The 26715-nt window shown below is 56.8% G+C and overlaps 5 protein-coding genes and 1 non-coding gene across 6 annotated transcripts; 4 read left to right on the top strand and 2 right to left on the bottom strand.

Moving 5' to 3' along the window:
• Positions 1-1770: 1770 nt before the first annotated feature.
• On the top strand, positions 1771-2241 carry BESB_028850 (uncharacterized protein; the record flags this gene model as incomplete). The annotated part of the gene is made up of 1 exon (XM_029361559.1): positions 1771-2241. One exon carries the CDS (start codon positions 1771-1773, stop codon positions 2239-2241), a length of 471 nt encoding a protein of 156 aa, XP_029215459.1.
• A 2375-nt stretch (positions 2242-4616) lies between these two features.
• Positions 4617-13262, top strand: BESB_028840 (putative werner helicase interacting protein 1; the record flags this gene model as incomplete). The annotated part of the gene is made up of 13 exons (XM_029361558.1): positions 4617-6386; positions 6792-6863; positions 7057-7257; positions 7715-7798; positions 8249-8322; positions 8839-8949; positions 9405-9442; positions 9768-9804; positions 10347-10540; positions 10951-11031; positions 11356-11456; positions 11755-11905; positions 13009-13262. The coding sequence occupies 13 exons, from the start codon at positions 4617-4619 to the stop codon at positions 13260-13262; spliced, it is 3168 nt and encodes a 1055-aa protein (XP_029215458.1).
• Positions 13263-15001: 1739 nt separating this feature from the next.
• On the bottom strand, positions 15002-17517 carry BESB_028830 (microneme protein MIC13; the record flags this gene model as incomplete). The annotated part of the gene is made up of 4 exons (XM_029361557.1): positions 15002-15699; positions 16282-16360; positions 16738-17207; positions 17379-17517. The coding sequence occupies 4 exons, from the start codon at positions 17515-17517 to the stop codon at positions 15002-15004; spliced, it is 1386 nt and encodes a 461-aa protein (XP_029215457.1).
• A 2638-nt stretch (positions 17518-20155) lies between these two features.
• BESB_028820 (putative histamine-releasing factor) lies at positions 20156-21858 on the bottom strand (the record flags this gene model as incomplete). The annotated part of the gene is made up of 3 exons (XM_029361556.1): positions 20156-20510; positions 20818-20884; positions 21765-21858. The coding sequence occupies 3 exons, from the start codon at positions 21856-21858 to the stop codon at positions 20156-20158; spliced, it is 516 nt and encodes a 171-aa protein (XP_029215456.1).
• A 1169-nt stretch (positions 21859-23027) lies between these two features.
• On the top strand, positions 23028-24485 carry BESB_028810 (putative seryl-tRNA synthetase, cytoplasmic; the record flags this gene model as incomplete). Its single annotated transcript, XM_029361555.1, has 1 exon — positions 23028-24485. The coding sequence occupies one exon, from the start codon at positions 23028-23030 to the stop codon at positions 24483-24485; it is 1458 nt and encodes a 485-aa protein (XP_029215455.1).
• Positions 24486-25669: 1184 nt separating this feature from the next.
• BESB_029530 lies at positions 25670-25742 on the top strand. Its single transcript has one exon. It is a non-coding gene; the product is annotated as a tRNA-Val (tRNA).
• The last annotated feature ends 973 nt before the right edge of the window (positions 25743-26715 follow it).

Below are 26715 nucleotides of genomic sequence, written 5' to 3'. Positions count from 1 at the left end.
GCGCGCAGCGAAAAAGAGGCGAAGGAGAAATCAGAAAACAAAGGCGAGACGAAGAAGACGCCTTGAAAAAGATTCGAAACTGAGGGAGACAAGAAACAGGGACGCCGCACCACCGAGGGGCGACGGCGTGGGAGAGAGGAGGTAAGAAGACCGGCTCGCGAGAAGACGAAAAAGTAAAAAGAAGGACCTGAGCCGGTTTGTAGGGACTGCCTAATGTGTGCGGGGAGCGTAGTGAAGGCGAGATGAGGAAAAGCGAGGGAGAAGAAGAAGCAGAAAAGGCGAAAGGGGGACGACGCAAAGTCCAGTCTCCTCCCCCTTGCCGCCTCGGGCAGGGCGCCGCGCGGAGGAGATACCGATGAACGGGTCTGACGGATGAAGACTCCGTTCAAAGGCGTTTCGTCCTCCGTGCGATGCGACGGGCGAGCAAAGAAAAGGAATGCAAGCAGGCGAAGCGAAGGTGGCTCACTTGTGCAGGAACCGGAATACGCGAGGTCACGTGTCAGCGCTCAGGTTAGGGAGGCCGAAACGGGGGAAAGAAGCGGCAAACACGGCCGCCTGTAGTTCCACCCAAGCGCGAAGGGAGCCACAGGCCGAGCGAATGCTTCCCGAAAATTAGAGAAGAACAAGGAGGGCGTACGCACGCGTCGCTGAGCAAAACCTCCGGGTGTCGTACACTCGACGCGACCTGGGCGTCGAGTGTGTTGCAACATGCGCTTAAGAAAGACTTGAGGCGCCAGGGCAACGCTTCTGTTCCCCTTCGTCTCTGTCGCGCCAGAGTCTGTTTCTTCCCCGAAAAGAAGCCGTGAGCGTCAGCAAGGCGACAGAAGAGAGGCGTAGCGGATTTTGATGAATCGTGTCGCAGCGCGAAGTTACTAAGCAGGTGGCTCGCGTGTCTGTCACATGCGGCAAGGCCAAAAACAGGGGGAGGCGCGTCCTTCCTCAAAGGAGGATATCTTCTTCTATACACGCGAATTCGTCTCCTTTTCTCTGGCATTTCAGACGACTGTGAAAAGAATCAAATCCTCAACAGCTGCGCAGGACGCGAGGCGGGCAAGGTACGTATAAAGAGCCTCGAGTCTCCGCCGCCGCGGGTGCTGGGGGTGTCCTTCATCGAGCCAGGCCGTCGATTCCTTTCTCTCTCTTTGAAATCTGTGTCGTGCCTCAGCTCTTCAAGGTCATATTTCTTTCTCAGACGCGCAGATGGACTCCACAGCGCCTGATAAGCTTTCTCTGCCGAAGAAGGTCGCCCGCGAATTGAGGAGAGTTTGCTGGTGGGGACAGCTTGCGGGCAGGCTCTAGGCAGGGCACCGCGTGCGCCGGCGCGCGTGATACTTTATTCGCATTCCTTCTCTTTTCGTTTGTATTCTCCGCTCGTTTCAGGTTTTCCTTTGCATTCGGTGTTCATGAAAGGAAGGGGACGTTGACACCTTTCAGCTTGCAATCTGGTCATATCGGCGGCTCGCTCTCCCGGCGTCGAGACGCGGAGACAGGAAGAGGGTGGGTATCTTCAGCCGCAGCAGCGGGCTAGAACGATCGGGAGTTTCTCCGGCCGCCGCGCGAGTTTTTAATTGTGGCCTTCTGGTTTCTCTTATGACTTGAAGGAATCTCTTCTAACGCGTAATCTCCTCTTGCGGCACGGACAGCTTTCTTCTCGTCAGTTCTTGTCTGTGTGGTGGCGCGGGTCGTCGCGTCTTCCTGTCTCTTTCGCTCGTATTTCTGCGTCCTTCTCTGCGCTTTTCGCTGTCGGTTTCCTCCGATATTCTCTCAATCATGGCGCACGCACTGAGTGTCCGCTCGTGTGTTTTTCTCTCGACAGCTCTCCTCCTCGTCGCGGGCCTGTCGCCTGAGGAGGACCGCGCGGTGTACATACACCCGGCGCTCCAGGGCGCGCGAGGGGAAGATTCTCCGCGGACACCCCAAGAAAACGAAATGGAAGGGAAGCAAGTGGGTGAAGCTTCGCAGGGCTGTGAGGAAGGCGCCTTTGAGCGTGACCCGAACGTGCTGCTGTCGGGCGACGAAGCTTCGTCGTCCTTCTTCGAGAGCATGGTCGCGAGCTTCCTCTCTCTCTTGTGCGACATGTTCCCGCGCGGGCGAGGCGACAGCGGACTCGAAGAGAAGATGTACGACGCCGCCGCTGCGAAGGAGGAGATCGCGTGCGAGCGCCGCGCCAACGGCCTCTTCGGGAAGGCCGCCAGGTCTGGCTTGAGGAATAAATCCGAAGATGGCAACAAGAAAAACTGACCGCAACACCCGCGCGCGCAGGGTGCAGAGGCGAAGAAAAAAGAGGAAATACAGACTCACCAACCGGAATGAGACCTGGAGTGACGCCTTCCCTTTTCTGTCCGCGCGCGTCCTCATTTTTGTCTCCATCCGTCGCTCTGTCGCCTCGTGCGCACGTGGACTTCAGCCTGCCTCTGCGCTCGACGCTGTGCGCGAAGCGTCCCTCGCGTCGGATTTGCGAAGTTTTCAGAGAGTCGCATATCCCTCGCGTTGCAGTGTACGTCTACCTGAGGTTGGGCGGCTGTTTGGCGTGGGCGGAATGTGCAGTAAAGCCCCGCTGCACGCTGGACACCTTCGTCGCCTTCTTTCTGTGGGTGTCTTCTGCCTGTGTGCATTTTGATTTCGATAGGAAACGATGTCGCCGCTTCCTTCGTTGGCGCGGGATTCGAGTCGTCTGCTCGAATGTGTGTACTGCGCTGTGTCGCCTTAGCGTCTCCGCCTGCCTCAAATTTTTTTTGCGATCCCAGATTGTTTTCAGTGGGAAGCGAGAATGAAACCGCGGCCGATTCTTTCCGGCCGTGCGTCTTTCTTCCGGTCGTAATGCAAAGCTTTTTAGTGGATTATCTCTATTTCTGTGGCTCCTCATTCGAGGCGGAAACGCGCCTTCTCGGACGTTCGCCTCTCACGATTCGCCGTCGCCGTGCAGTGTATGTACACCACGGGCGCGTGCTTGCAGTCTTCTGCACTTCAGTCTCGACTCAAGATACAGAGGCAGCCACTTCGCACTCTCCCTCCGCAAGCACAAGATTTTTTAAGTCGCTTCTTTCACGCACTTCGGAGGTCTTGCGTATAGGTGCGGTTCACGGCCGCAAGTATGACTATTCATTCATCTCTCTTTATACGGGTTGAACAGTGCTTAGAATGGTTTCTTCAACGCGGCGCAGAGCGCGTTTGGCGATGTGATTTTTCGCATGTTACGAAAAAATATTTCAAGAAGCATGCATGTTAACGCTTCATTTAGAGATCCTTCCGCCGGAAAAAAGGATGAATGTCCGCTCGCGAGTTCACTGACGCGAGCTATCCCCGTAGGCGTGTTAAGAGTACGCAATGGAAAGAAAACTTTCACTCGAGCAGCAGCGGATGCAGCGGACCTGCTGGTTGGATGCTTTTTAAAGACACGCACACAAGCTGGCGAGCCAATTCTGAAGACCTATGGCGCTCTTTTGCGGGTCTTCCTGTATACGTATATATATCAATATATACATGAATATTTATATATATGCGTATGTGTATCCATGACAATGTAAGTAGATATATATACATGTATATATTGATATATGTGCACGTCGGATTATTGTTATTTTGACTCATTAGAGAAGGGCACGGGGCACATACGCGAAATACGGGGATACACATCGAACGGGAACTTCACTACACACGCGTGAGAGTCTGTATCGCAGCTACGCTTGCTGGAACGACTATCCGCTTCTGCATGCACGCGTTTGGGTAGCCTGCAGCATCGCCCACCGGGAAACGTCGCTTTCAAGCTCTTCAGGGCTCTTCTCAGCATCAAGCAGGAGCGTATAAACATACCAATGTTTAAAATATATAAACATATGTATGTAAGAACACATGGTACATCGCTCGGAGTGTGCTGCATGTACGCGCAAAAAAATCCGGCCTTTGGCGGGGCTAGTCTTCGTATGCGGCGCGTCCACTCTTTTGTTCACGGCGTTTTAATCGGTCTCTGTTTTTTCATCCTCTGAGGCTTTGTGTGCATCTATGTAAAGGGAAACAACGGGTCTGAATCACGACTGTGTCGGACTTCGCTGACAGCGACTGTGACGCGGTTTTTTCTTCCGGGCATGCGTGCGTGCAGATTGGCTCACTGAAAACGGGTGAGGAAGTCGACAAGCGCCTGGACAAAAGACTCGTCACGCACATTCGGCCAGTTTTATGTCGCATTTCTTGCCTTTAGTTCAGTTTTGAACTCCTTCTCTGAACGCGCAGGCCGAGACACTCCCCTAAACCGCGGGTGTGCAAGCTCGCGGCGGCAGCGGCGAAAAGCCACCGCGAGGACACCCTCAAAAAAGAAGAATTCACGCGGAAACGAGGATCGGCGAATTTCCTTCTTTTCGCGCGCCCTGGCGCCACCTGTCTCACGCTTAAGCGCTTCAAACGCCTTTTCAGCCCGCGCTTTCTTTCCTCTCTCGGCTAGCGTCGCAATCGCGCACACGGAGCCTCGACGCGAGGTGTACATACATCTGAATTCGGATTTTCATCGGCGGACTGGCGAAGGCGCGCGGACAGAAGCGCCGCATGAAGAGAGCAGGAGCCTTCGCTAGGGAGGACGCACAGGCCAGGAGAAGAAGGCGGCAGTGAAAAAAGAAAAGAGAATGGAGGAAAGTTGCGCGGAGGCGATTGTGATTGACTCTGACGAAGAGGGGGGCGACACCGCTGGGGAGAATGGAAAGGCTTCAGCCTGTTTACTAGGCGATGCGGCGGAGGAGACCGGGAGAGGCGGCAGCGCGGCGGTAGGCGGAGATCTCCTAGAGTTCGAAGAGGAGGAAAGACAAAGCGCGAACGCGAAAGGAGAGTGCAACGGAGATTTCGGGCTGGACGACGCGGATTTCGCACTCGTGGCAGACGATGCACCGCTCAAGTGGATCTCCGAGGAGAATAAAGACTCCGAGGCCCCGCTGTCATCGGCTTCTCGTCGATTTTACGTCTGGAAAGAAGATGAAAGACGCTTCGAAGAGATCCTCCATCCTACAGAGGAGCATGTGACGCTCGCGCGCCGCCGCCTGCAGCTCTTGACCGCTTCATCCGCCTCGTCTGGCGCTGCTGTCTCGCCCTCGCATGCGCCGCTCCAGCCCCAGTCTTCCCCTTCTTCGTCTCCCCTTTCTGCGGCGGACTCGGCGCCGAGTTCCCCGTTCGTCGTCGCCGTTCCGAGCGTCGGTGCGCGCGTCCGTGGCGTGCCTTCCTGGCTGTGTGTTCCCCCCGACGTACGCACGCGAGAGGCGCTCAACTCGCTGTGGACGATAGTTGTGCGCGACGCGCAAAACTCGCAGTCGCCCTCCGAGAGACACGCCGATCGCCCTCCTCCCGCGTCGTCGTCGTCGTCGTCTTCGTCTGCTTCTGAAGCCGCCACGCCTCCACCCAGTGCCTCGTCTCCCGCACCGCCTCCTTCTGCCGCGTCGCCCGCCCAGGCCGACCTGCATGCGCTTTATCCTTCGTGGCTGTTTCTGACTCGAGACTTCTCGCCTGCGCCCGAGCAGATTGCCGCCCTCTGGCGCCGCGTCCGCGCCGACGTCGCCTCCTTCGTGGCGCAGAAGCGGGATGCGAAGACGCAGCGCGAGCGAGCGCAGAGAAAGGGTAGTCGCCCCAGCGCCGTGTGCGCCGCGCGAGACGAGGCGGAAGACGAGCTGCTGCCGGCTGTGCTTCTCGAAGAGACGCGCGAGCGAGAGAGGCGAAACGGCGACCTGCCGGACCGCTCAGCGTCGGCGTCCCCTCCCTCGGGCGCTCCCCCCTCGGCTCTGCTGCAGCGACCAGTCAAGAGGGAAGCGGCCAAGCAGACCTCGTCGTCCTTCGTCGCGGAGCTGCTCCGGAAAGCGCGGCCTTCGCATCCGCCGCACGCGTCTGCAAAGGCGCCTCCCACCTCCCACTCGGCTCCATCGATCGTGTCTTCTGCTTTCTCACCGGCTTCTTCTGAGCCGGGAAACCTGGTCGGCGCTCAGGGCGCGTCCAAGAAAGCGCCGCCGCCCGCACTCTCTCTCTCGAGAAAGGCCCTCGGCGTGCACACAGCCGACGTGTTGGGCGATCGGCTGACCCGCCGCGGGCGCGAGGGCGACGGCGAGCAGGACGGGGTGGACGCGGCTGGTCACCCGAGGAAGAAGCAGACGCCTGACGGTCCGGTGAAGACCTTATTCGGCGCGGCCGCGGGCGCGCGGCTCGTACCGGAGGCGAGGCGCGGCGCGCGGCTTCCTCTCGCCTCCGCGAAGCACGTCGCGCCGGTGAGGACTCCGAGCTTTCCTTCCGGCGGAAAGCCGGTGGAGCGCCGCCCAGACGCGAAAGAAGAGAGAGACGGAGAGCCACACGCGCCAGGCGGGGCTGCGAAGCGCAGCAGGCACGCGTACACCCCTCTCGCGGAGCGACTCAGACCCGAGGTGAGTCAAGAGACGAAGGCCTCTCTTCTCTTCATCGGGGCCTCTGTTCAACGAGAAAGAGCTCTCTGCAGGCCGTCCCCCGTGGGAGAGAGGCAGAAGCAGTTCCAGTCCCAGCGCTTCTGAGAGGGAGGGCGTCAGGAAGGTGAGGCTGCCGGGCTGCCGCTTGCACGCTGGGCACTTGCCTGCAAGCACTGCCTCCGCCGCGGAGAGGGGAGGGCGTGAGGCGTCTGCAGGCTTCTCCTCTTTCGGCGCTGGAGCAAACGTTTTTCAGAAAAAAGGATGAGAGCGCCAACGGGAAAGCCGCCAGGCAAGGCATATCCGCGCAGCAGAACCGCGTTCGCTCGCTGGAAACCCTGAAACACAGCAACGCCGCCTCGCTGCACTTCGGTTTTCTTTCTTCTTCAGACGCTCGATGAGTTCGTCGGACAGCACGGAAGCATTCAGGGCGGTCGCGGCACGATTCGCGAGCTAATTGAGGTACGTGCGCATGAGCGCGGAGAAGGAAAAGACTGGGAGATGAGGCAGACGAATTTTGTTTTCCCTCCTTCTATGGGAATATAGGCGTCGCCTCTTCTTCGCTGCGCACACCTCGCGACTGCGCAGTCTGCAGGCGAGAGCTCCTCTGCCGTCTCATCCCTCCCGGTCTGCCCGTCTTTTTTTTTTTTTTCAGGCGGGACATCTGCCGTCGCTGATCCTCTGGGGCCCGCCAGGCTGCGGGAAGACGACCGTGGCGCTCCTGGCGGGGCGGTGTGCCGGGCGGAAGGCGCGCGCGTCGGCTGCGTCCGGCTCTTCGTCCTCGTCGTCTTCTGTGCCTCCGCCCGTCTTCAAGAAGATGTCTGCGGTTACCTGCGGGGTGAACGACGTGCGGCAGGTGAGAGGCAAACGGCCAGCGAAGCAGGAAGAGTCTTCGCGCCGCGAACTCGCGGAAGCGAGAAGGCTCAGCGCGCGCCAGATGAGGAGAAGCGGAGGCATCGAGTGCAGTTCAAGCGACGATGCCGCGTGCAGCAAGCAGGCGATCGCAGGAACTGCGCGAGCTCACGCGCGTCTTCCAGGGGCAAAGAGGGAGAGGCGCTACAGCGGGGCTGGAAGCGACAGAGGAGAAGAGAGTGTCGGATGACGAGAAGCCTCGAACCCTCCTGTGTCGGCTAAGCACCCCGCCTTGGCGGATCAGGTCGGCGCCGGGATGGGATCGCCGTGCGTCTTTCCTCTACCTACTTTGAGCGCGTTTGCGAGCTCTGTGCGCGACGCGCCTCCACGACTCGGGGGGGGAGAGGTTTGGCTTCTCGTGTTTCGAGGCGTGTGGGCGTCGGTTTCCTTGTCTTCTTCAGGTCGTCCGTGAAGCCTTGACGACTCGAGCGACGACGGCGCAGAAGACGATTCTCTTTCTCGACGAGATTCACCGCTTCAACAAGGTGAGAGTCCGCGGAAGCGCAGCATTAGGGTTCCGACGAGTGAGAGCGGAGACGAGGAGCGTGAGAACACGAAAATTCGAAAAATAAACTAAAAAAACGGAGTGGAAGCCGCGGCGAAGGACTGGCATGAGAGGTTAGTTAGAGAAATCGAAAGCGGATAGCAAACGCGGAGGAGAGCGAAAGTGAACAAAAGGAGGAATAAACAGGTGACAGGGCAGAATCTTCGCAGAGAGAAAGAGATGTGTAGATGGCGAGTCTGCGCAGAGAGAGATCGCGGAGAGAGATAAGAAGGTATACAGAGAGAGAGAGAGAAGGAGAGGCGGTTGAGACAGAGATTGCATCGTCTGCACGTCCATGGATTCGCTTCGCAGATGAGAGGAGGGCAGGATATTGGATGTCTGGAGGTCTCAAGGGAGGTACGTTTGCTTCGCTCTGTCTCCTTCCGTGCAGGCCCAGCAGGACGCTCTCTTGCCTCACGTCGAGAGTGGAACGATCATTCTCATCGGCGCGACAACCGAAAATCCGTGAGACTCGAAACAGAAGTCGATTAAGTGGAGGTGTCAGGGCGTGTCGCAAACAAGTCTTTGCTGTGGCAACAAGGAAACAAAGAACGAGAGAGTTCGAAGCAAAGCTGGTTCGATTCACGCGGTTGATTCGGCGTCTCCGCGCCTTCTACTGTCGCGAGTTCGCTCGTCTGCATATATATTTGCGTCAGCAGAGGTACTCCGCAAGCGCCTTTGAGAGACCAACAGAGAGAAACGAGGAGAGCAGCGCATGTAAAGAGATATGGACATGAATATAAGTATTTTTGTGTAGATATGAATACAACTATATGGATATCGATACGAAACTAAAAATGATATCGAGACCTAGATGTGTATAGTGTAGCTTTATGCTAATCTATAGATATAGATGTGGATATTTAATGAATAGGTAGGTGTAGATAGATAGGCATATATACGGGTGTATATGTGATTCAAAAGCCTCCCGTAGAATGTTTGGATAGGAAGGAAGCAGTTCTCTTTTTCTTCTTTTTTCAGGTCGTTTGAAGTGAACCGCGCGCTTCTTTCTCGTTGCCGTGTGTGCAAGCTCGAGCCTCTCTCTGAGGAAGACCTAAAAATTATTCTGCAGCGTGCGGCGAAAGAGGAGAGGTAACCGCCGCTGTTTTCTCAAAATTCGTATGCAAGGGGGTCTGAGCCACTATTTGTGAACTCTGTTGGTGTGATCCGAAGCACGCAGTGAGCTAACTCGATACAAGGAACTTGAGAAGCATGCAGAGATCCAGATAAACGACAAGACTGTGAGTCCTTCCTGGATCTGCACTCGCACACGCCATGCAGCGACTCAGACTCGATACACCAGCAAGCTGCTTGAGAGTGACAGACTCAACTCGAGGGCGGTATAGCGAGGCAGAGCCGAAGAGATAGACAGCGCGATGACCATACGTGTGCATATTTGTCAGGGAAGTGCATTCGATTCAAAATTCCGTCCTCTTCTTCCGTGGGATCCCTCATACGCATGGGCCTCTGCGTGTGTCCTGTTGGGGCAATTTTTTGTCGATTAATATTCGGTTTTTCTCTGATTTCTTCGCTGTCTTCCCCTCCAGGGTCGTCATCACCGACGACGCGGTCGCCGTCCTCTGCAGTGAGTCGTTTTTATCAAAGAAAAATAGAAAAAAAAGGAAGACACTCAGCCGGGGCGTGGATGCGGGCGGACTCTGTCGGGGGAGAGACGAAAAGGAGAAAACAGAATCCACGACGAGCGGTGGCGGAGGAGCGTCTTTCGGCAGCGACCGCCACACCGGCAGCGAGGGCGGGCTTGGAAGGCGAAGAAAACTGAAAGGTGGCGGGAGCGCCGCAACACGAACAGAACGAAGCAGGCGAGGGCGACAGATTCCGCAATTCAATTCAAACTTCTCGCGTTGTGATGAGGTTCTGTGAGTTTTTTTCCTGCATTCGCTTCCCTGTAGGACTGGCGGACGGAGATGCGCGCCGTGCACTGAACATGTGAGAAGCGACAATCGCCACTCAGCTGTCGATTCTGCAAAGATGAGGTGCTTCAAGATGTTTGTGTATTCATGCTCTGCATGTATCTGGCCTTGGCGAGTGATGGCTGTTGATCCAGAATACACATGCAACCGTATATATATATATATATATATATATATATATATATGTATTCATATATATATATATATATGTTATCCATATATATGTATAAATATTTATGTTATTCGTGTGTATATGTAAATATGTATATATATATATATTTATTATATATTTGCAGTTTTGGTGGAGCGCTGCTGTGTCTGCGCATGCATACATGTGTTTCCTTGTGTGTTTGCGTGCACATTCTCTGTCGCTTTATTTATGCCTTTCAACTCGCGCGTTTGTCTCGGCACGCTCCTGGAGTTGAGAAATGTGTTCCTCCAGAGATCGACCGCAGTAGGCATCCACAGAGGTAGATACCTCGTTACCATCTGCAGAGCCCCAGTGCGCGTTCTTTTTCGCATTCTTTTCTTGAGTGGTTTTGACCCGATTTCTCTCAGGCTGGAGAACGCCGTCCATCACCAGAGAGCCGCGACCGACGCGCTGACGCCTCCGGTCGCGTCTCCCTCTACAGGCCGCGCGTCTCCTCTCTCTGCGCAGCTTCCTGATACCCCCGTTGAGCAGGCTGAAGAGGCGCCGAGCGAGGCGGCGCGCAAGCAGCTCCTGATAGACGTGACTTCTTTAGAGAGTGCCGGTAAGGCGGAAGGAGAAGCCGGCGCATGGGATGCTTGCGTGGAGACGTTTGCATGTTCGCGAAGGCAACATCTTTCTTCTTCTCTAGAGAATGGGATAGAAAGCGGGGCTAGAAGGCAGTTTGCGAATGAGGTAGAAGCAGGAAATGCGGAGGACATGCTAGAGAGCCAAAAAGAGATGCACAGCCGAGAAGAAGAAGGCGCCGGTTGCTGCCCTCGAGTGCCTTTCTCATCGTGGAGAGAAAGAACTTGGCAAAGGGATTTGTGGTACCCAACGCGAGTTGAGAGGAGGACTGAGAAAAAGAAGGCAGTAGCGTAGCGGCGTGTGCGAGTGCAGGCGACGCGTCAGAGCCCTCTCCGGATTTTAGACTGTTCGAATGCTTGAATTTTCTCTGTTCTGTGTCGGTTTCAGCGACCAAGTCGCATCTTCTTTACGACAAAAACCGAGACACGTACTACGACCTCATTTCGGCGCTCCACAAGAGCGTTCGCGGTACGCATCTGACCTCTGCACTTTCCTCAAAGGGATCGCTGATCGCAGACATCCAGTTTCTTTGAACTTCAGCGTTGGGGTCCGGTCGGTCTCTCTTTCTTTCGTGAGGAAAGGCGGCCGCGGAAAAAGAGTCGAAACTGCAGTTTATCTAAATGCGCGGATCTCGAAGTGCATCTCGGGTCGCTTTTTCGGGTTCGTGGCGCGCTCTGAAAGCGTCGTTTCTTTTAGAATCGATACTCGCGACTCAAACTGTATAACTTAACTCGAATAAACAAAGACATTATAATTCGTAGAATACTGAAGATGCCTCTTTTTTCCTCACAGGAAGCGATGAACACGCGGCTGTGTACTACCTGACGCGGATGCTGGAGGCCGGCGAAGATCCTCTCAAAATCGCGAGGCGCATCGTTCGCATGGCTTCAGAGGTACGCAGAAAAGGGCGGTTGTTGCCTGGACGTAGTCTAATCCTAGCAGGCTCCAGCGACCTCGCGCACGTGTGTGTGCGTCGCAGGTTCAACTTGCGTAGGCACCGCTGGCCAAATATATGATTATATGTAGGGTAATATACAGCTATATATGTACACGTATATATGTATATATGTTGTTTCAGCCGATCGTATGGATATGTATATATACATACTCATGGCTATGTCGGTGCGTTCTGCGGGGAATCTCGCGATCCGCGCGTGTTTGTATCCGCAGATTTTTCTCATTTTTCTGCAGGACATCGGCTTGGCGAATCCCTCTGCGCTGCCGCTCTGCGTCTCCGCGTACCAAGCCTCGCACTTCACGGGGATGCCTGAGTGCTCAACCGCGCTCGCCATGGCGGTCATTTACCTCTGCAAATGCCCGAAATCCAACGCTGTCGACGTCGGTAAGCGCACTCCAACTGCCAAATACCTCCCTGCAAGCTGCCAGCTGCATCATGAACATATATATATATATATATATATATATCTGGGGCGTGAGCATATTTGACAGTATGCGTATATTTACATGTGTGTCTATATGTGTATACTTATATGCTTGTATGTATATATATATATATATATATATATGTGTGTATGCATGTATGTATGTATGCGAATATATGGAAATGCATGTATGTGTGTATGTATGTGCATGTGTGTGTATACGTATGTATATCTGATTGTATCTGTATACATGCGTGTGTACGGAGGCATGAACTTATATGCCCCGACAAATATATATATATATATATATATATATATATATATATATATGCAAGTATGTATATATATATATATATATATGTAAATATATATATATATGTAAACATGTGTAGGTATATATATATATATATATATATGTTTATGTCACGGGCAATGTTGAAGTGTCTTCACGTGAATCGAAATAGAGCGATATGACGCGTGAGTGCAAGTGCCCCGACACGTATGTATGTATGTATATAGATATAGATAGATAGATAGATATAGATAGATAGATATAGATAAATATAGATAGATATAGATAGATATAGATAGATATAGATAGATATAGATAGATATAGATAGATATAGATAGATATAGATAGATATAGATAGATATAGATAGATATAGATAGATATAGATAGATATAGATAGATATAGATAGATATAGATAGATATAGATAGATATAGATAGATATAGATAGATATAGATAGATATAGATAGATATAGATAGATATAGATAGATATAGATAGATATAGATAGATATAGATAGATATAGATAGATAGATAGATAGATAGATAGATAGATAGATAGATAGATAGATAGATAGATAGATAGATAGATAGATAGATAGATAGATAGATAGATAGTAGGCCGCGAGGAGCCGGCCGCAGCTGCAGGTCGGCATCCCGAGAAGTGTTAGATGAGACGAGGGGCAGGACGGCACGTGTGCTGCAGCGGCTTTATCGATTTCTCGACGCGTGCGGTCTGTTCCGCGTTTTTTTTTTTTTTTGCTGTTCTCAGCGTACGCGAACGCGAAGAAAATCATCCACGAACACCCCGACGCGGCAGTGCCTTTGCACATCCGTAACGCGCCGACGAGTCTCATGCGACAACTCGGGTACGCGACGGGGTACGTCTTCACCAACCAGCCGCTCGCGACCCCGCCTCATCTGCAGCCGCCAGAGTTCAGGGCGCAGACGTACCTCCCAGACGTCCTCCTTGGCACGAAGATCGTCCCAGACATCACGCCGCCGAGACAAAACAAAGGCGCGTAGCCATGTATTTATACATATATTCGTGTATATAAATGTGTACTTTTACATATATACATTTTTTTCATTTGTCTAATGCAGGGGTCACTGCCACGGGAAGCTGCGTTCGCGGTGCTCTCGGCGCGGCCTTGCATGCTCTGCGCCTGTGACAAACAAGGTATCTAGCGGTCTTCGTGCGTAAGGATATAAATATACGGGATATATATATATATATATGTATACATATATATATACATATATTCATGTATACCACCAGGTATAGTGAACACGCACATTGAATGCATAGGTGTAATGCAGGGCTGCGATACCGCCGAAGTCCCGCACATGTCCGCTGAGACCTTTGTCTCGATGCGCGGATACAGCGGACGTGGTTTTGTCTGTGACTCAGTGGAGGGTGAAGCCGCCCACGGGCTTCTTAGCACTTTTTACTCTGAATACTCTGAAGGCCTGGGCACCCATGCCTTCTTCACTTTCAAGTCACTTCTGTTATCGGTCGCACGAATAGCGAATGTCTTCGGAGCGAGGAAAACGGATACATATATGAATATTTATGGGACAGAGCGGAAATGCAGGTAGAGCGCACAGGCTGCGGGTACGTACGCATGTTTAACTGACTGATGTTCAATCGAGAAAACTAGGACGCCGGAATATTGGCTGGCACACCGCCGGCCGCAAGATGCGTGAGAAAGTGGAGCAGGCAGGGAGACAGTTGGGCGTTTGCGCATACCCAGGAAACAATCCCCACAGCGTGCGCGCTGGCAGCCACGCTCTTCGCTTTATGAGTTGGAGCGAAATTGTCATGTTGCCGCGCTGGGCACGTCCTTGGGCGCCCGCCGCGCGGGAGCGCATCCGCCTTCGATTAGAGACCTACAAATGGAAGCGTTTGATCCGGAGGCGTTCGAGTTCGCAAGTTACGAGACACGAACTGCATGGCTCGTTTCTCGAGTCCGCAGTCGGGACTAGGTGGGGGGGGGAGCGGGCAGGAGGGGGAGAGAGAGAGCAGGGGGATATGGAAACTCTACGCAGGTGCACTGTCACGATTGAGAAACGCACACATGCGTGTGTCAATTGAGCGTCCTGCCGTGGCCGTAGGATGCTTGCCAAAAGTCTGGGTGAAATCTATACTACATTAAAGGGTTCCGGGTACGGCAGATGCACTGCGCGCTGCCTTGTGCGCAGTCTGGAGGACTATCCCGACTTCCTCCCTCCCCCCGCTGCGCAGAGGAGGGACCAAAACTCCGGCGCTGAAGAAAAATAGGATACTGTTCGCGGGTCTCGAAACAGTGCAAATTGCTTGGCAGAGTGCTGCATTGTTGGGGGTGTGTGCTCGCTAGTCTCGGATCGCAATCGCGGGACGAAGAATCTCTCTCTCTCCCGCATTCTTCTTTGTCCTTCGCTGTGTCGCGTCTCCAGAGCGATGGGCGGCACGTCTCGCGTTCTCTGTTCTCTGCTGGACGCATCTCGCCTTCTCGGGCGCCTGTCTTGGAACGGAAAGCGCCTCCGCGAGCGCGGAAGAGCTCCGTCGACGAAGCGCGAATGCCTCGGCCTCGCTGGGTCAGTACGAGGGAGCCGTGTGCGAACTGGGAGACGCCGCGCGTCGCTGCGGGGAGAGCGAGGCTGGCGGCAGCGGCCGGACTCAAAAAGGCAAGAAGAAGGAGAAGAGGAGGAGGCTTTGCGCCGCGGCGGCGGGGCTCCGTGGCGCGGCGGCTGGATCTCGCCCGGGGTGTGTGCGGGGTGTAAAATTAAGCTTCAGACAACCTCGCCTGTGTGGCGCCACTGCAGAAGTCCACTTTGCGGGTTTTGGCGACGATCTCCAGCGCCTCCCACCGCGCGTGAACGACCTTGGTGGGGTCGATGCCACCTTCGCAGGTCATCAGTTGGCCGCAGTCATCCACGCAGATGCTCAGCAAGTCGCTGTCCATGCTGTTTTCGTACATGCATCGCCATATGGGTGCCGCAGTATCCGCGTAGACGCCGTAGTCCTTTCGGGCGACGACGGCCTCGTCGACGCAGAACTCGTCGATCTTCTGCGTCTTGCACAGCCAGCGGAACTCCCTGGCGCACTTGAGGTTCAGGAGTCCCTGGAGAGACGCCACGCTCGCCACGTCGGCGTCTGTCTGCCCGAGCTCATCCTTGCGCGGAATGTGGAACTGCGGCTCCGGCAGCCGCTTGTCTTGCGGCGGCGCCTCGCCCCCACCTCGCACCGCCGCCGCTTTCCGCGCGTCTTCCTTCAGAACGTCCTCTTTTTCCTTCTCCTGCTCTTCCCGCTCCTCCCTCATCACCACGTCCGCGTCGCTGATGCTCACGCACCGCGGCGGGTTGTGCAGCGTCGCGACGCACACCAGCGACTTCTCGCACGGCAGCTCGCTGCCAATCAGCGAGGCCGCCTCCGGAATCAGCGCGTAGTCCACGTTCTCGTCCAGATTCGCGCGATCCGGGCCTAAAAAACGAAACAAAACACTCGCTGCCACCGTGCGCACAGCCAGACGTCTACTCCGGCCCCTACGGAGATACATACGGATACATACACATATACATATATATACATACGCGCATACACACATACATACATGCATACGTGCATATGTATATATATATATATATATATATGAGACGACGGCTTTGCTCCTCCGCAGGCACACGTCTCGGAATTTTGACGCCGCCCGCGCGTCGCAGGTGCGACGGCCTCCCCCACCCACGTTCTCCACGGCATGCAGAGTCGGACATGCACAGTCGTCGCGCGGACCGCGTGGACGCGCCTTCGTGACCGTGGAATCTCTGCATGTGCCCTTCTTGCGGCGACACACGAAGACGGGCACGTCAGTCCCCCCCCCCCCCCCCTGGCGCACCCCACGGGCAGGTCGGGGGGCGAGGGGAGGCTGTGATGCTGTGCAGAAGAAACGTGGCTCAGAGCGCGATGCAGCAGCGTGTGCATCGGCGTCTGAGTCTAGCGAGTACACGAGGTCGTCTGGAGCTTCATTCGACGCGCGACTCGTTCTCCGGAGCTCCGTGCGCGGCTTACCTGTGCGCCCGCCAGGGCATGAATGCGACCGGCCGCAGTTGTCCACGCACTCGCTGTGAAGGCGGTACTCCAGCTTGTTCTGTGGACAAAAGCGCATTTAGCCGGTAATTTATACAACCATCCAAGATATGTTTATCTATCGCATTTTCGGTCTAATGTCCCACAAACCCTAAACCCGCGAGATGCACCCCGCGAGATGCACTCGCGCGTACTCCCCTCCACTCTACCCCCCCCCCCTTCCGCCCTACCAGCTCTACTACTGCGAGAGGCGGACTCGCTACATACATACATACATAAAGAGCCAGGCGTGTAGTACTCGTCGACTGCTCGCGTGCGCCGAGAGGGTTGCCCTGCCTTTTCAGGGCTCGAGTGTTGATTCTGCAGGCCCTGTAGGCGCATGTGTAAGCTGAGGGGAGGGAGGATGTTTTCTGTGTTTGCGATGCGCGGGCGTCCTACCGTGTCGTAGCAGCTCCATCGTTTGTCGCTGTCGTTGGCGGAGAGGACGCCGCGGCGCGCGACCCATCCCCCGTGGATGTTGTCGCAGTAGTTGTTGAGGAGTTGCTGTTGGGGACTGCAAAACTCAGACGCCTTGTTGAGGACTTCCAGGCCCAGTTCGGGCACCGTCGTGTGCACCGACGCCGCCGCATTCACGCTGCCTCTGCAGTTGAAGAGGACGCCGCAGTTGTCGGTACACTGCACGTCGCTCCTATCGGTGCCCAGGCGCCTGTCGTCGTAGCATCGCCACTCGAATTCAGTCTGCTCGGCCGTGCCCTTCCCCTTTCTCGCAACCGCGACGTCCGTGGCGCAGTACATGCCCTTGCCCTCAGAGCACAGCTTCGCGAACTTCTCCATGCAGATGCCGTCCAGGTAGCGCTGCAGCTCAGAGGAGGTCGACGGCGTCGGCTTGCCCGGGTCCATCGGCTCGCCTGCGAAAACCCAATGGCGCAAAACAAACCCGAAGAAGTTAATCCGACGCGCGCACGCCTCAAGGCGATGATGCGCGGCGGCGGATCGCACGCCGAGGGGACGGCTCAACGCGCGACCAGGCTGCGAAAGCCTAGTTGGAGGACGGGCGAGAAAAGGTCAACGCTTCTCACCTTCTTCCGCGTGTAGAAGTCCCGCGACCGCGACGGGAGCGACGGCGTCGTTCAGGCTGACGACGGCCGCGACGGCCGCGCACGCAGTGGCTGCGGCAGCAGCTCGGCGAGCCAACCTCATTTCAGCGACGCGGACCATTCAGATTCCGCGGAAAACGCGGCGCTTTGCAGAGAGGGAGAGGAAGGAATGCGCGAGAGACCGCGAGCGGCAGAGTGTTTGGATGCCGCAGTGCTCGACGGAGTTTCGCGACGGAGTGACACCAGCCAGGCGGGCGGCGGCGGGTGGGCGGGCGGCGGCGGGTGGGCGGGCGGCGGCGGGTGGGCGGGCGGCGGCGGGTGAGCGGGCACCGGCGCTTCCTAAAAAGCTGGAACGTGGCAAGAGAGGGCGGAAGCGCGTCCACAGATTCCGGATACAGGAAGGGCACGCTTCGCCGGAGATAAAGAAGCGGTGCTGCAGCCCCCGTCTGAAGCGAGTCAGGGCGCGGAGGTATCGTCGTATGTAGTTGCGTCGATGCAAAAATGCGCGGTGCGACTGGTTGCGCCGCAGCTAGCCTTTCAGCGGCGTACCCCTGTACCGCCGGAGACTCCCGCCTTGTCGAGACTCTCACGCGGAGAATGGGCAGGCTTTCACAAGAAAAACAGGCTGCACGAAAAACATACCTCGTCCCCCCGCATCTAACCTTTTTCAGTGGTGAGGGCGCGTCCGCAGCGAGAGTTTCCAGTCGCCCTGGGGGCAGCGGGGAGTGGAAACGCGTCCTCACCCTGTCCAGGCGTCGAGCACCTTCCCGTCCCGCGGCGGCGGCGACCCGCCAGGCCAGCGAAGCGGCTGAACCGAATCGAAGTGCTGGAAGGGGGGGGGAAGGAGGGACAGAGCGGGGGTTTTCGGCTAGTGGGCGGTGGACGGCGGAGGGGGGTGGGGACTGGGGGCGTCCTTCCTCCGCTCCGATATTGAGAAACACGAATCCGGGCGAACCCTGGGTCAAAATACCAGTCGCTGTGACATCTTGAGAATTCTCGTCTCGCGAAAGAATGGTGAGGGGTCTCCACACGCAAAGTGCCGTTGTAAGTTACGCCGCGCCGCGCGGGATGCTGTTGCCGCGGGCGGGGGGCAGGAGCGTCCCGTACGAGTCGTCGCGTCTGCTGTGTGAGACTCGACGCCGAAGGCAGGAAGGCCGTGGACAGAAACGCCTGTGCGGAGTCTTCGCCTTTCCACGAGACTTCTTGCCGCTCTGTTTTTGCAGTGAAAAATGAAGTGTGTGCTAGAGCGAACGACATCCAGTTAGAATGCAGGCGATCGCTTCTTCGTCGTACGAGTCTCGACGCAGCCGTGTGCTCGCGGGAGAGACACGCATATATATATGTATATATATATATGTATATATATATGTATATATACAGCAAAAAGCCACCACCAAGCAGCTGTCGTCTTGGCGAGCCGCAAGAGTCTTCTCTGAAACTGTGAACAACGAATCCAGCCGCACCCGAGTGTCAAGCCTTCGCCAACTGAGGTCCTCGAAATTATCTCCAGAGGGCACGGAACACGGAACAGAGACCCTTCAGCTCGCACCGAAACGGGAAGCAGAAACGTGGTGTGAGGAGGGATGGCGGGAAACGTAGGCGTGCCAGTCCCTCCACGAGGACTGCGAGGAATCAGCCACCAGCCTCGCGAGAGTTCGCTCTATGTGATGACATTGCTGCATCCGGCCTGCCTGCCGCATTAACGAGCCCGTATCGGCTAGTCTCCTCCGGTAGAACGCGGAGACGCACGTCCCCCCTACTCCTGAACAGACCCTAAAGTATGTGCTGGACTGGCGTTCGACTAGATGTCTAACTGTCTTTCCCCTCGCTAAGGCAGTCGCAGGCGCCTTTATCATTCGTGTGCCTTTCTAGACGCCACGTGCGACTCCTTCCTCCCTGCTGTACGCGTGCTCCTACCACGATCTCGAGGTCTGTCCTAAGCCCTGTGTCAACTAGACGAGCTCCGCAGCCCTTGTCCCAGAGTTTCCACGTCACTGCCTCTGAAGTCCTTAGTTGTGCTGTGCTAGCCGTTAACCGTCCAGCGCGTCAGAACGAGAGGGAGTCGCCTCCACCCAGGCGGCAGGAGGTCAACCTCGTGAACTCAGAGGGGAGTCGAATGGAACGATCAGATATTCTTGGCGTTTCGCGTGAGTCTTAACAACGGAGGGACGGAGTGCAGAGAGACAGATATTAGCATCACTGCTCAAGGGAAATCTCCCTTTCAAAAAACGAACAGACGGTTCAGATTTCATCCCCTGTGTGTCCTCGCCCTCTTCCAGCTCTGTCGGCTACGCCGCCGCACTAACTTACAGTAACACGAAGCAGCCACGGCGACCACACACGCCGGAACAAGAAAACGCTCTGAGTGTCTGCTCCACGCCTTCGCTGCCCGCCCGGGGCCTCGCGCGACCTTCAGCGGCTCCGGGTCGTGCACTGCGCCCCGTCGGCTGGGGTCTGGTGGCCCGGTGCGCAACCCCGGCGGGGGCAGTTGCACCCGCGAAACCCAGGTCTCAGGCACCGAAGGAGAGCTCTCGACAATCACTCCTGCGCCGCCCACACGGTCAAAGACGCCACCCCCTCCTCCTCCTCGCTTTTGGTGGCGCGCACGCTCGGGGGCGAAGCGAGGCGATTCCCCACCTACACCCTCTCTCCCTGAGCGTGCTGCGAAGGCGCGCGCGTGTGTGGCGTGATTCTTCACTACGTTGTGTCTGCTAGAGTCATGGGGTGATGACCAGGGATTTTCTACCCGCGCGAGGCGCTTAGTACTTCTCCTCCTTGAGACCGTCGCGGATGTAGATGAGGCGGGGAGCCTCCTCGCCGTCCTTGTAGTAGGCGAAGACGACGCCTGCCTCGCAGTCCGCGCTCTCGCCGAGGAAGAACTGGAAGTCGTCGAACTGACCGAGGATCTTCTTCACGAGGGCCTGGCCGCCGCTCATGAACTTGTCGACGCGATCCGGCTGCTTCGCCTCGAGGTGCGCCTTCACGCGCTGCATGTAGCCCTTGATGTAGGTACCGAACTCCTTCTTCGAGAATGGAGTCTCCTGAAGACGGAAGGCGTCGACGACGTCGATGACGGTCTCAGTCGCGCTGTCCACGCCGCCACCGTCTTCCTCGCTGGAAAAACAACGCACAAGCGAGATCGGGAGAGTTAGACTGAGTTCACCAAGAACTCTTGCCCTCGCAGACGGAGCCGAATGAAGAGAACGAGACGGCCAGCGCACGCACGCGCGGGACGGCTGAGACTCGAAGGCGGCGGCGGGACCGTGGGAAAGGATCAACAGGCGACTCAAAGTGTCAGAACGACTCAACCAGCCGACCGTCAACGAGTGTTTCCCGTTAAACCGAATGCAATTCATCTTACGACCGAGTCGCTCGCGCACAGCATGTCAAAGTAGTCCGGATCGTTTGAAAAGGTTCTCACCTGTTGTCAGCGATACCGTAGTCCTCCGCACCCTTCACGACGCGCTTGGTCTTGACCTCGAAGGCAACTGAAACGACACGCAGACAACAGCCTCAGGTAGCTCTTCACATGCGCCAAAAATACCCATTAACTTTTCAACCCCCGGCAAAAAAAGTTCCCGACTGTAGACCAAACTGGGATGGCGCTCAAACAAAGTCGACCTGCTCTACGCGGGCAACAGGGGCTGAACCCAGCCGGCTGAGCGGCGTCGCCCCGATGAATAGGAACGACAGCGTCGCGCCGGCACCCTCTTCCGCTCCCATGGCAGGAGGCCCATGCCGCGCCAAAGCGTGTTCAGATGCATCTGCGAAAGCCGCGAAAGGTGAATCTAACATCAGAGGGACGCGCGCGCGCCGCGAAGCTCCGCCGAGACAGACACAGCAGAGCAAAGGGAAACCAAACTGCCGCCGACGCGCCCGCCCGCTCCAAGCGAGCCGCACAATGCTTCGTCGCAGAGAAAAGTGCAAACACCACGCAGAGGGAGGAGAAAACATGCGAGGAAAGGCGGAAGGCAGAGTCCATCGGGAGGCGACGAAGGCGAAGAAGAAGCACCGTCCACTGCACGCCTGGGGGGCAAGGCAGATTCTCCCTCTCTGCGGATCGGTCAGCCGACCGCCGTCTTTTCAACTGGTTTGAGAGCCCTTCACGGGCAGCTGCCGGCGGGGTCGCCCGGTGAGATCCGCGTGGAATGGCAGAAAATAGAAACCGAGTCTCTGCACCGCGAGCGTCGCCCGCCCCCACGACCCGGCACAAGGCGTGCGGCGGCCGCCGTTCCAGCCGATCACAGGGTAGATGGGGAGTTCAGAGACCGAGTTTTTGTTGATTGCCAAGGTCAGGGGTTTTCTGAGGATCAAGAATCGCCTCGTCAGTGCCGAAAAAGCACCCGTCTTTCCCCTTCTTTTGCTCACCATCCATCAGAGAGGCGTCCTCCATGGGAGCCTCCTGATTGTACGAGTCCGAGCAGAGCTCGTCGCCAGTGAAAACATCCTTGAAGACCTTCATGTTGACAAACGAAGAGGGCGGGAGAGCGAGAAGAGAGTTCGCAGACGTGCGTCGGAAACAAAAACACAACAGAGACAAAAGAGACTAAGACGCCGGGCGACGACAAGAGCCGCGGCAGGGCGCCACCGGAGCGCCACAACCCCCGCCGCGCGCATGCGGACAGAGAGAGAGCGAGCCCTGGGCACGTCCCTGGTCTTTTCTCTCTCTCCGCCTCTCCCTCTCCCTGTCCTCCGGCGCCCTCCACTCAACTCGCCGCCGGGTGCGGGGCGAGGGAGTAGAAACACGGGAGGGGGGGGGGGCGGCTCCCTCCGTATGCGAGTGCGGAGCAGTTAGTCGATCAGAAATGTGCACCGAGCGAAGTTGCCCTTTCGCAAAAAAACGCAAACGCGTGTGCCTCTGGCATCGCGCCGGGGGGTGGTGTCTTTGCTAGAGGCGCGCCTGCGCGCGGCCTGCCGAAACTCGGATCGCCGCGCGAGAGATGGCGTTGCAAAAACACACGATTGGCGAAGCCTGATTAGTGCACAAACCGCGGACCGGATCAGGAAATCGAGGCGAAGCGCTGCGCGAGCCTGCCCTCTCGACACCCGCTCTAGGTAGCCGGCAAATACACGGGAAAAAAAAACCCGGGTGAGGCGGCCGCTCTCGCAGAGACATGGTGCGTAGGGGTTAAGCGACACACGAGGTCACGCACGGCTGAGAGAGTGAGGATGCGCAGCCGAGTAGGCTTCGCCGCGAGGAAAGGGCCGCTGACGAGAGGTTTCTGAGAGCGCAATCGTCCTGAGAAGACAGACAAAACGCGATAGAGGCCTAGGCATTCCACAAATCCCACGTCGTCGCACAACCGCCAGCAGCGCTCTGCGTCGTCCGCGCTGCGCTCGAGGGAGACGGCAGCACGCGAAAGAACTGGGGCTGGGCAGACTCCCGCATACGCTTTCACGGTCGATACATCTAATTCGCTGTCTGCGGTTCGCGTCCTCTTGTTTCTTCTTCGTTTTCGAACTTTTCTTTTTCGCGCGACCTCCCGCACTCGAGTCGCCGGGTGCGGTCTGTTTTTCCGTTTTTGGTTCGTTTTTTTTTTTCATTTGTCCCGCCTCTGCGCGCGTGGAGTGCAGCTGCGTGCTGCTCCGGTGAATTTTTCCGCGTTCTCGAGTTCGAGTTTTTTAGGCAAAATGGCGATTGACATCAACCTGCTGCGCGCCGAGAAAGGCGGCGACCCCGAGGTGGTGCGCGACAGCGAAGTCCGCCGCGGCCGCTCTCCGGCAGTTGTCAACGAGACGATTGAAGTCGACAAGAAGTGGCGGGAGAACTTGTTTCAGCTGGAGCAGCTCAAGAAGGAGTTGAACGCGCTCAACAAGGAGATTGGCCAGCGCAAGAAGAAGGACGCGAAGGATCCGTGTGAGGAGTTGCTCGCGAAGACGGCGGAGCTGAAGCAGCGGCTGCCGACCGTCGAGGCCGCTGCGTCTGAGGCGGAGCAGAGGCGCGAGAGTCTGCTGCACCGCATCGGCAACATCGTGCACAAGTCCGTGCCGGTCTCGAACGACGAAGCGAACAACGCAGTCGTGCGGACCTGGGGCTCTTTCGACCGGAGCGTCAAGATCGACGGCACCCCAGGCCGCATGCACCACCACCAGATCCTGGCTCGCCTCGGAGGCGTGGACTTCAGGAAGGGCGTGGAGGCCGCTGGCCACCGCGGCTACTTTTTGAAGGGCGCAGGCATGCTCCTGAACGTCGCCCTGGCGCAGTACGGCCTCGCCTTTCTGCTGCGGAAGGGCTACACCCCCATTCAGCCGCCCTTCTTTATGCGGAAGGAGGTCATGGCGCGCGCCGCGGAGCTCAAGGACTTCGAGGAGACGCTGTACCGAATCCCGCACACGGGCAGCAGCAGCGGTGCGGCGGCCGCCGCGGCTGGCGACAAGAAGAACGGCGCGGAGAAGAAGGGCGCGGAGAATGCCGACCGGGACGACTTGTTCCTCATCGCCACGTCTGAGCAGCCGCTCTGCAGCTTGCACATGGGCGAGACCATCGAGGAGAAGGAGCTGCCGATTCGCTACGCGGGCTACAGCTCGTGCTTCCGCAAGGAGGCTGGCGCCCACGGCAAGGACTGCTGGGGAATCTTCCGCGTCCACCAGTTCGAGAAAATCGAGCAATTTTGCATCACCACGCCGGAGGAGTCGTGGAAGATGCACGAGGAGATGATTGGCGCCGCCGAGGAGTTCTATCAGTCGCTGGAGCTGCCCTACCGCGTCGTGTCGATCGTCACTGGCGCTCTGAACGACGCGGCCGCCAAGAAATACGACTTGGAGGCCTGGTTCCCAGGCTACGCGGACTACCGCGAACTCGTCTCCTGCTCCAACTGCACAGATTACCAGGCGCGCGCGCTGGACATCCGTCTCGCCCACAAGGCAGGCACCGCGAAGGGCGCCGACAAGAACGAGAAGAGCCACGTCCACATGCTCAACGCCACGCTGGTCGCCACGCAGCGCTGCCTGTGCTGCGTGTTGGAGAACTACCAGACGCCGACCGGCGTCAAGGTGCCGCGCGTCCTCGTCCCCTACATGGGCGGCGCCGAGTTCCTTCCCTTCGTCGACGAAGCGGGCGAAGACCTCAAGAAGGAGAGCTCGCAGTAGACGGCGCCGGGAGCCTGCGAGCAGGCGGAGCCGACGGAAAACAGAGGCCTCATGTAGATTAGGCTCTCTTCTGGAACAGGCAGCGAAGCGCGGACGAACGAAGCGCAGGAACATCAACAAAGGGAAACACGGAGGAAATCGCTGCCGGTGGGGGAGAGGAGGAGAGGCGGAAGCGACGTCGGTTGACACGGGGACTCAGGACGGCAAAATCCATCGACCAGCTTCGGGGGGCGTTGGCAGTACAGGGCAGAGCGAGCGGCTGCTCATCGCGCATCAGACGCAGATGCGCAATGCGTTGTCTTACCCGACGAGGGAGAGGGTCGTGAGAGGAGAGTGGAGAGAGTGCCTGGCTCTGCGTTTTTGTTCCATGTACTCGGAGGTGTGCCTGAGTCTCGCGTTTCCCCCAGTTCCTAACCACACTTTTTGAATTCTGCCGATATCACCTGCCTCAGCGGACTGCCGAGACGGCGTCACGAGTTCAAAAGGCCAGATCCCCGCCCGATCTCCTACTCGTGAGCCGGCTACGAGACAGCCCTGCACCACACCTCTTGCGCAACTGCAGCACGGCCGCGGGCACTCGCCCTTGCCACACTTACATTCCCCCCGCGTCGCTTGCTCCTCTCAATGTTCGGAATTGCGAGGCAGCGACGGGTGGCGGCGCATGCTCCACACGAAAGTACCAGCAAGTAGACATCCGTCCTTATCCCAGTGATAGTCCGGCGTAAGGCCTGTCCACGCTCGATGACGCGACAGGAACGCGACGGAAATATCGGGTGCTGCAGAAACCAGGCTGGTGCCGCGGTGTACTTGCTCGCGCGGAGGCAGTAAAAGCTGCAGAACGGCGCATCTGGCATGCATGGTAGCCCACCCGCGTAGTCACACGTGTCTGTTCGTAGTCAAACAGTCGAGAACGGTCAGCGGGCTCTCCGTAAGCAGCGTCTGTCACGCCGAACAAACTCAGCTGCATCCCTAATTCGACTTTACACATTGATGTAAGGAGTGCGCAGATAGCATAACCTCAAAAGCGGCGAATTCCAACTGGGCACTGCCGTTATTGAACACTTCGATACCGTTGAGATACCTTGCCGTGTGTCAAAACAACAGCTTTCCATCTGAAACAGGCCTTTTCTCTACTGCGGACGGAAACAAGTTGACTGTGTCGTCCCGCAGCACCAGCTGCCGAGGCGGGCATGGTCTAGTGGCTATGACGTCTGCCTAACACGCAGAAGATCCCGAGTTCGATCCTCGGTGCCCGTATTCTTTCCTTTCCCCCTTTATCGTTTTGAGCAGCTTTACAGTATTGTGGCGGTGGCAGATGCCCCTTTCTCTCTATTCTCTTCTAGACATGCCTGTGGTGCTCGGCCACGACGAATTCCTGTCTTCCTTGAAGCGGGCGAGGCATGCGAGGCTAGGAAGCGGCGCATGCCTTCCCTACCATGCACGGACTGTCGCGTTACCGCCAGTGAAAAAGAGCCTATCGAGAACTTAAACGCAGATCCGATCCACTTTTTCCACTGTAAAAACTCCAGAAGGGAGGGACAAACACTCTCGGACGGGCGCGTTCGGTGCTCGTGTGTCGCCGGCATTCGCGCAGCAGTCGTGTGTGCCGGTTCAATAGAAGATAGGCAGCAGCCGCAAAAAGTGGCTGTTTTCGCCACTCGAACACATCTTTCCAACAGACATAAGACATCGTCTGCTGGCATATGAGCTGCATGTTCGACTGGGGCGGGATGCGTCGAGAGCGCGCAACGGCGCCCAGCGGGAGTTTGTAGAGGTTTCGTGACAAAATACTACGAAGGGCGCACGCCAAGCATTGTTTACGTGTCGTACGAGTTTGCCAAAGTGAAACTGATGTGCCCTCAAGCGAAGAGACAGCTAGAGTCTCGTGCAAGGAGCGCCAAGGAGAAGCTTGTCGCTCCTAAAAAGCCAAGCTTGTGTGCAGCGGTAGAAATCCGCCGTCATATTATATATTGTCTTTTAGCCGATGAAGCATATGCCAAGACTAACAGCAAGTTCTAGTTGTCAAGCTCTTGAGTATTCCCGTACATCCGTTTTCTGAATTTTTGCGTCAACAGGTCGAGCTCCTCACGCGCTTGGCGGGAGGATTGCCTATATACCCGCGGGCGGAGTGAGAAATCGGCTCGCTGTGAGGGAACACGCACCGATGCGTTGTTCTGCATAGTGCACCCCGAAGCATAGGCGAACAGTCGGCAGACAAAGGGATATTCGC

The sequence above is a fragment of the Besnoitia besnoiti genome, assembly GCF_002563875.1.
Source record: "Besnoitia besnoiti strain Bb-Ger1 chromosome Unknown contig00015, whole genome shotgun sequence".
Classification (NCBI taxonomy): domain Eukaryota; phylum Apicomplexa; class Conoidasida; order Eucoccidiorida; family Sarcocystidae; genus Besnoitia; species Besnoitia besnoiti.
This window is presented reverse-complemented; position numbering and strand designations above follow the sequence as displayed.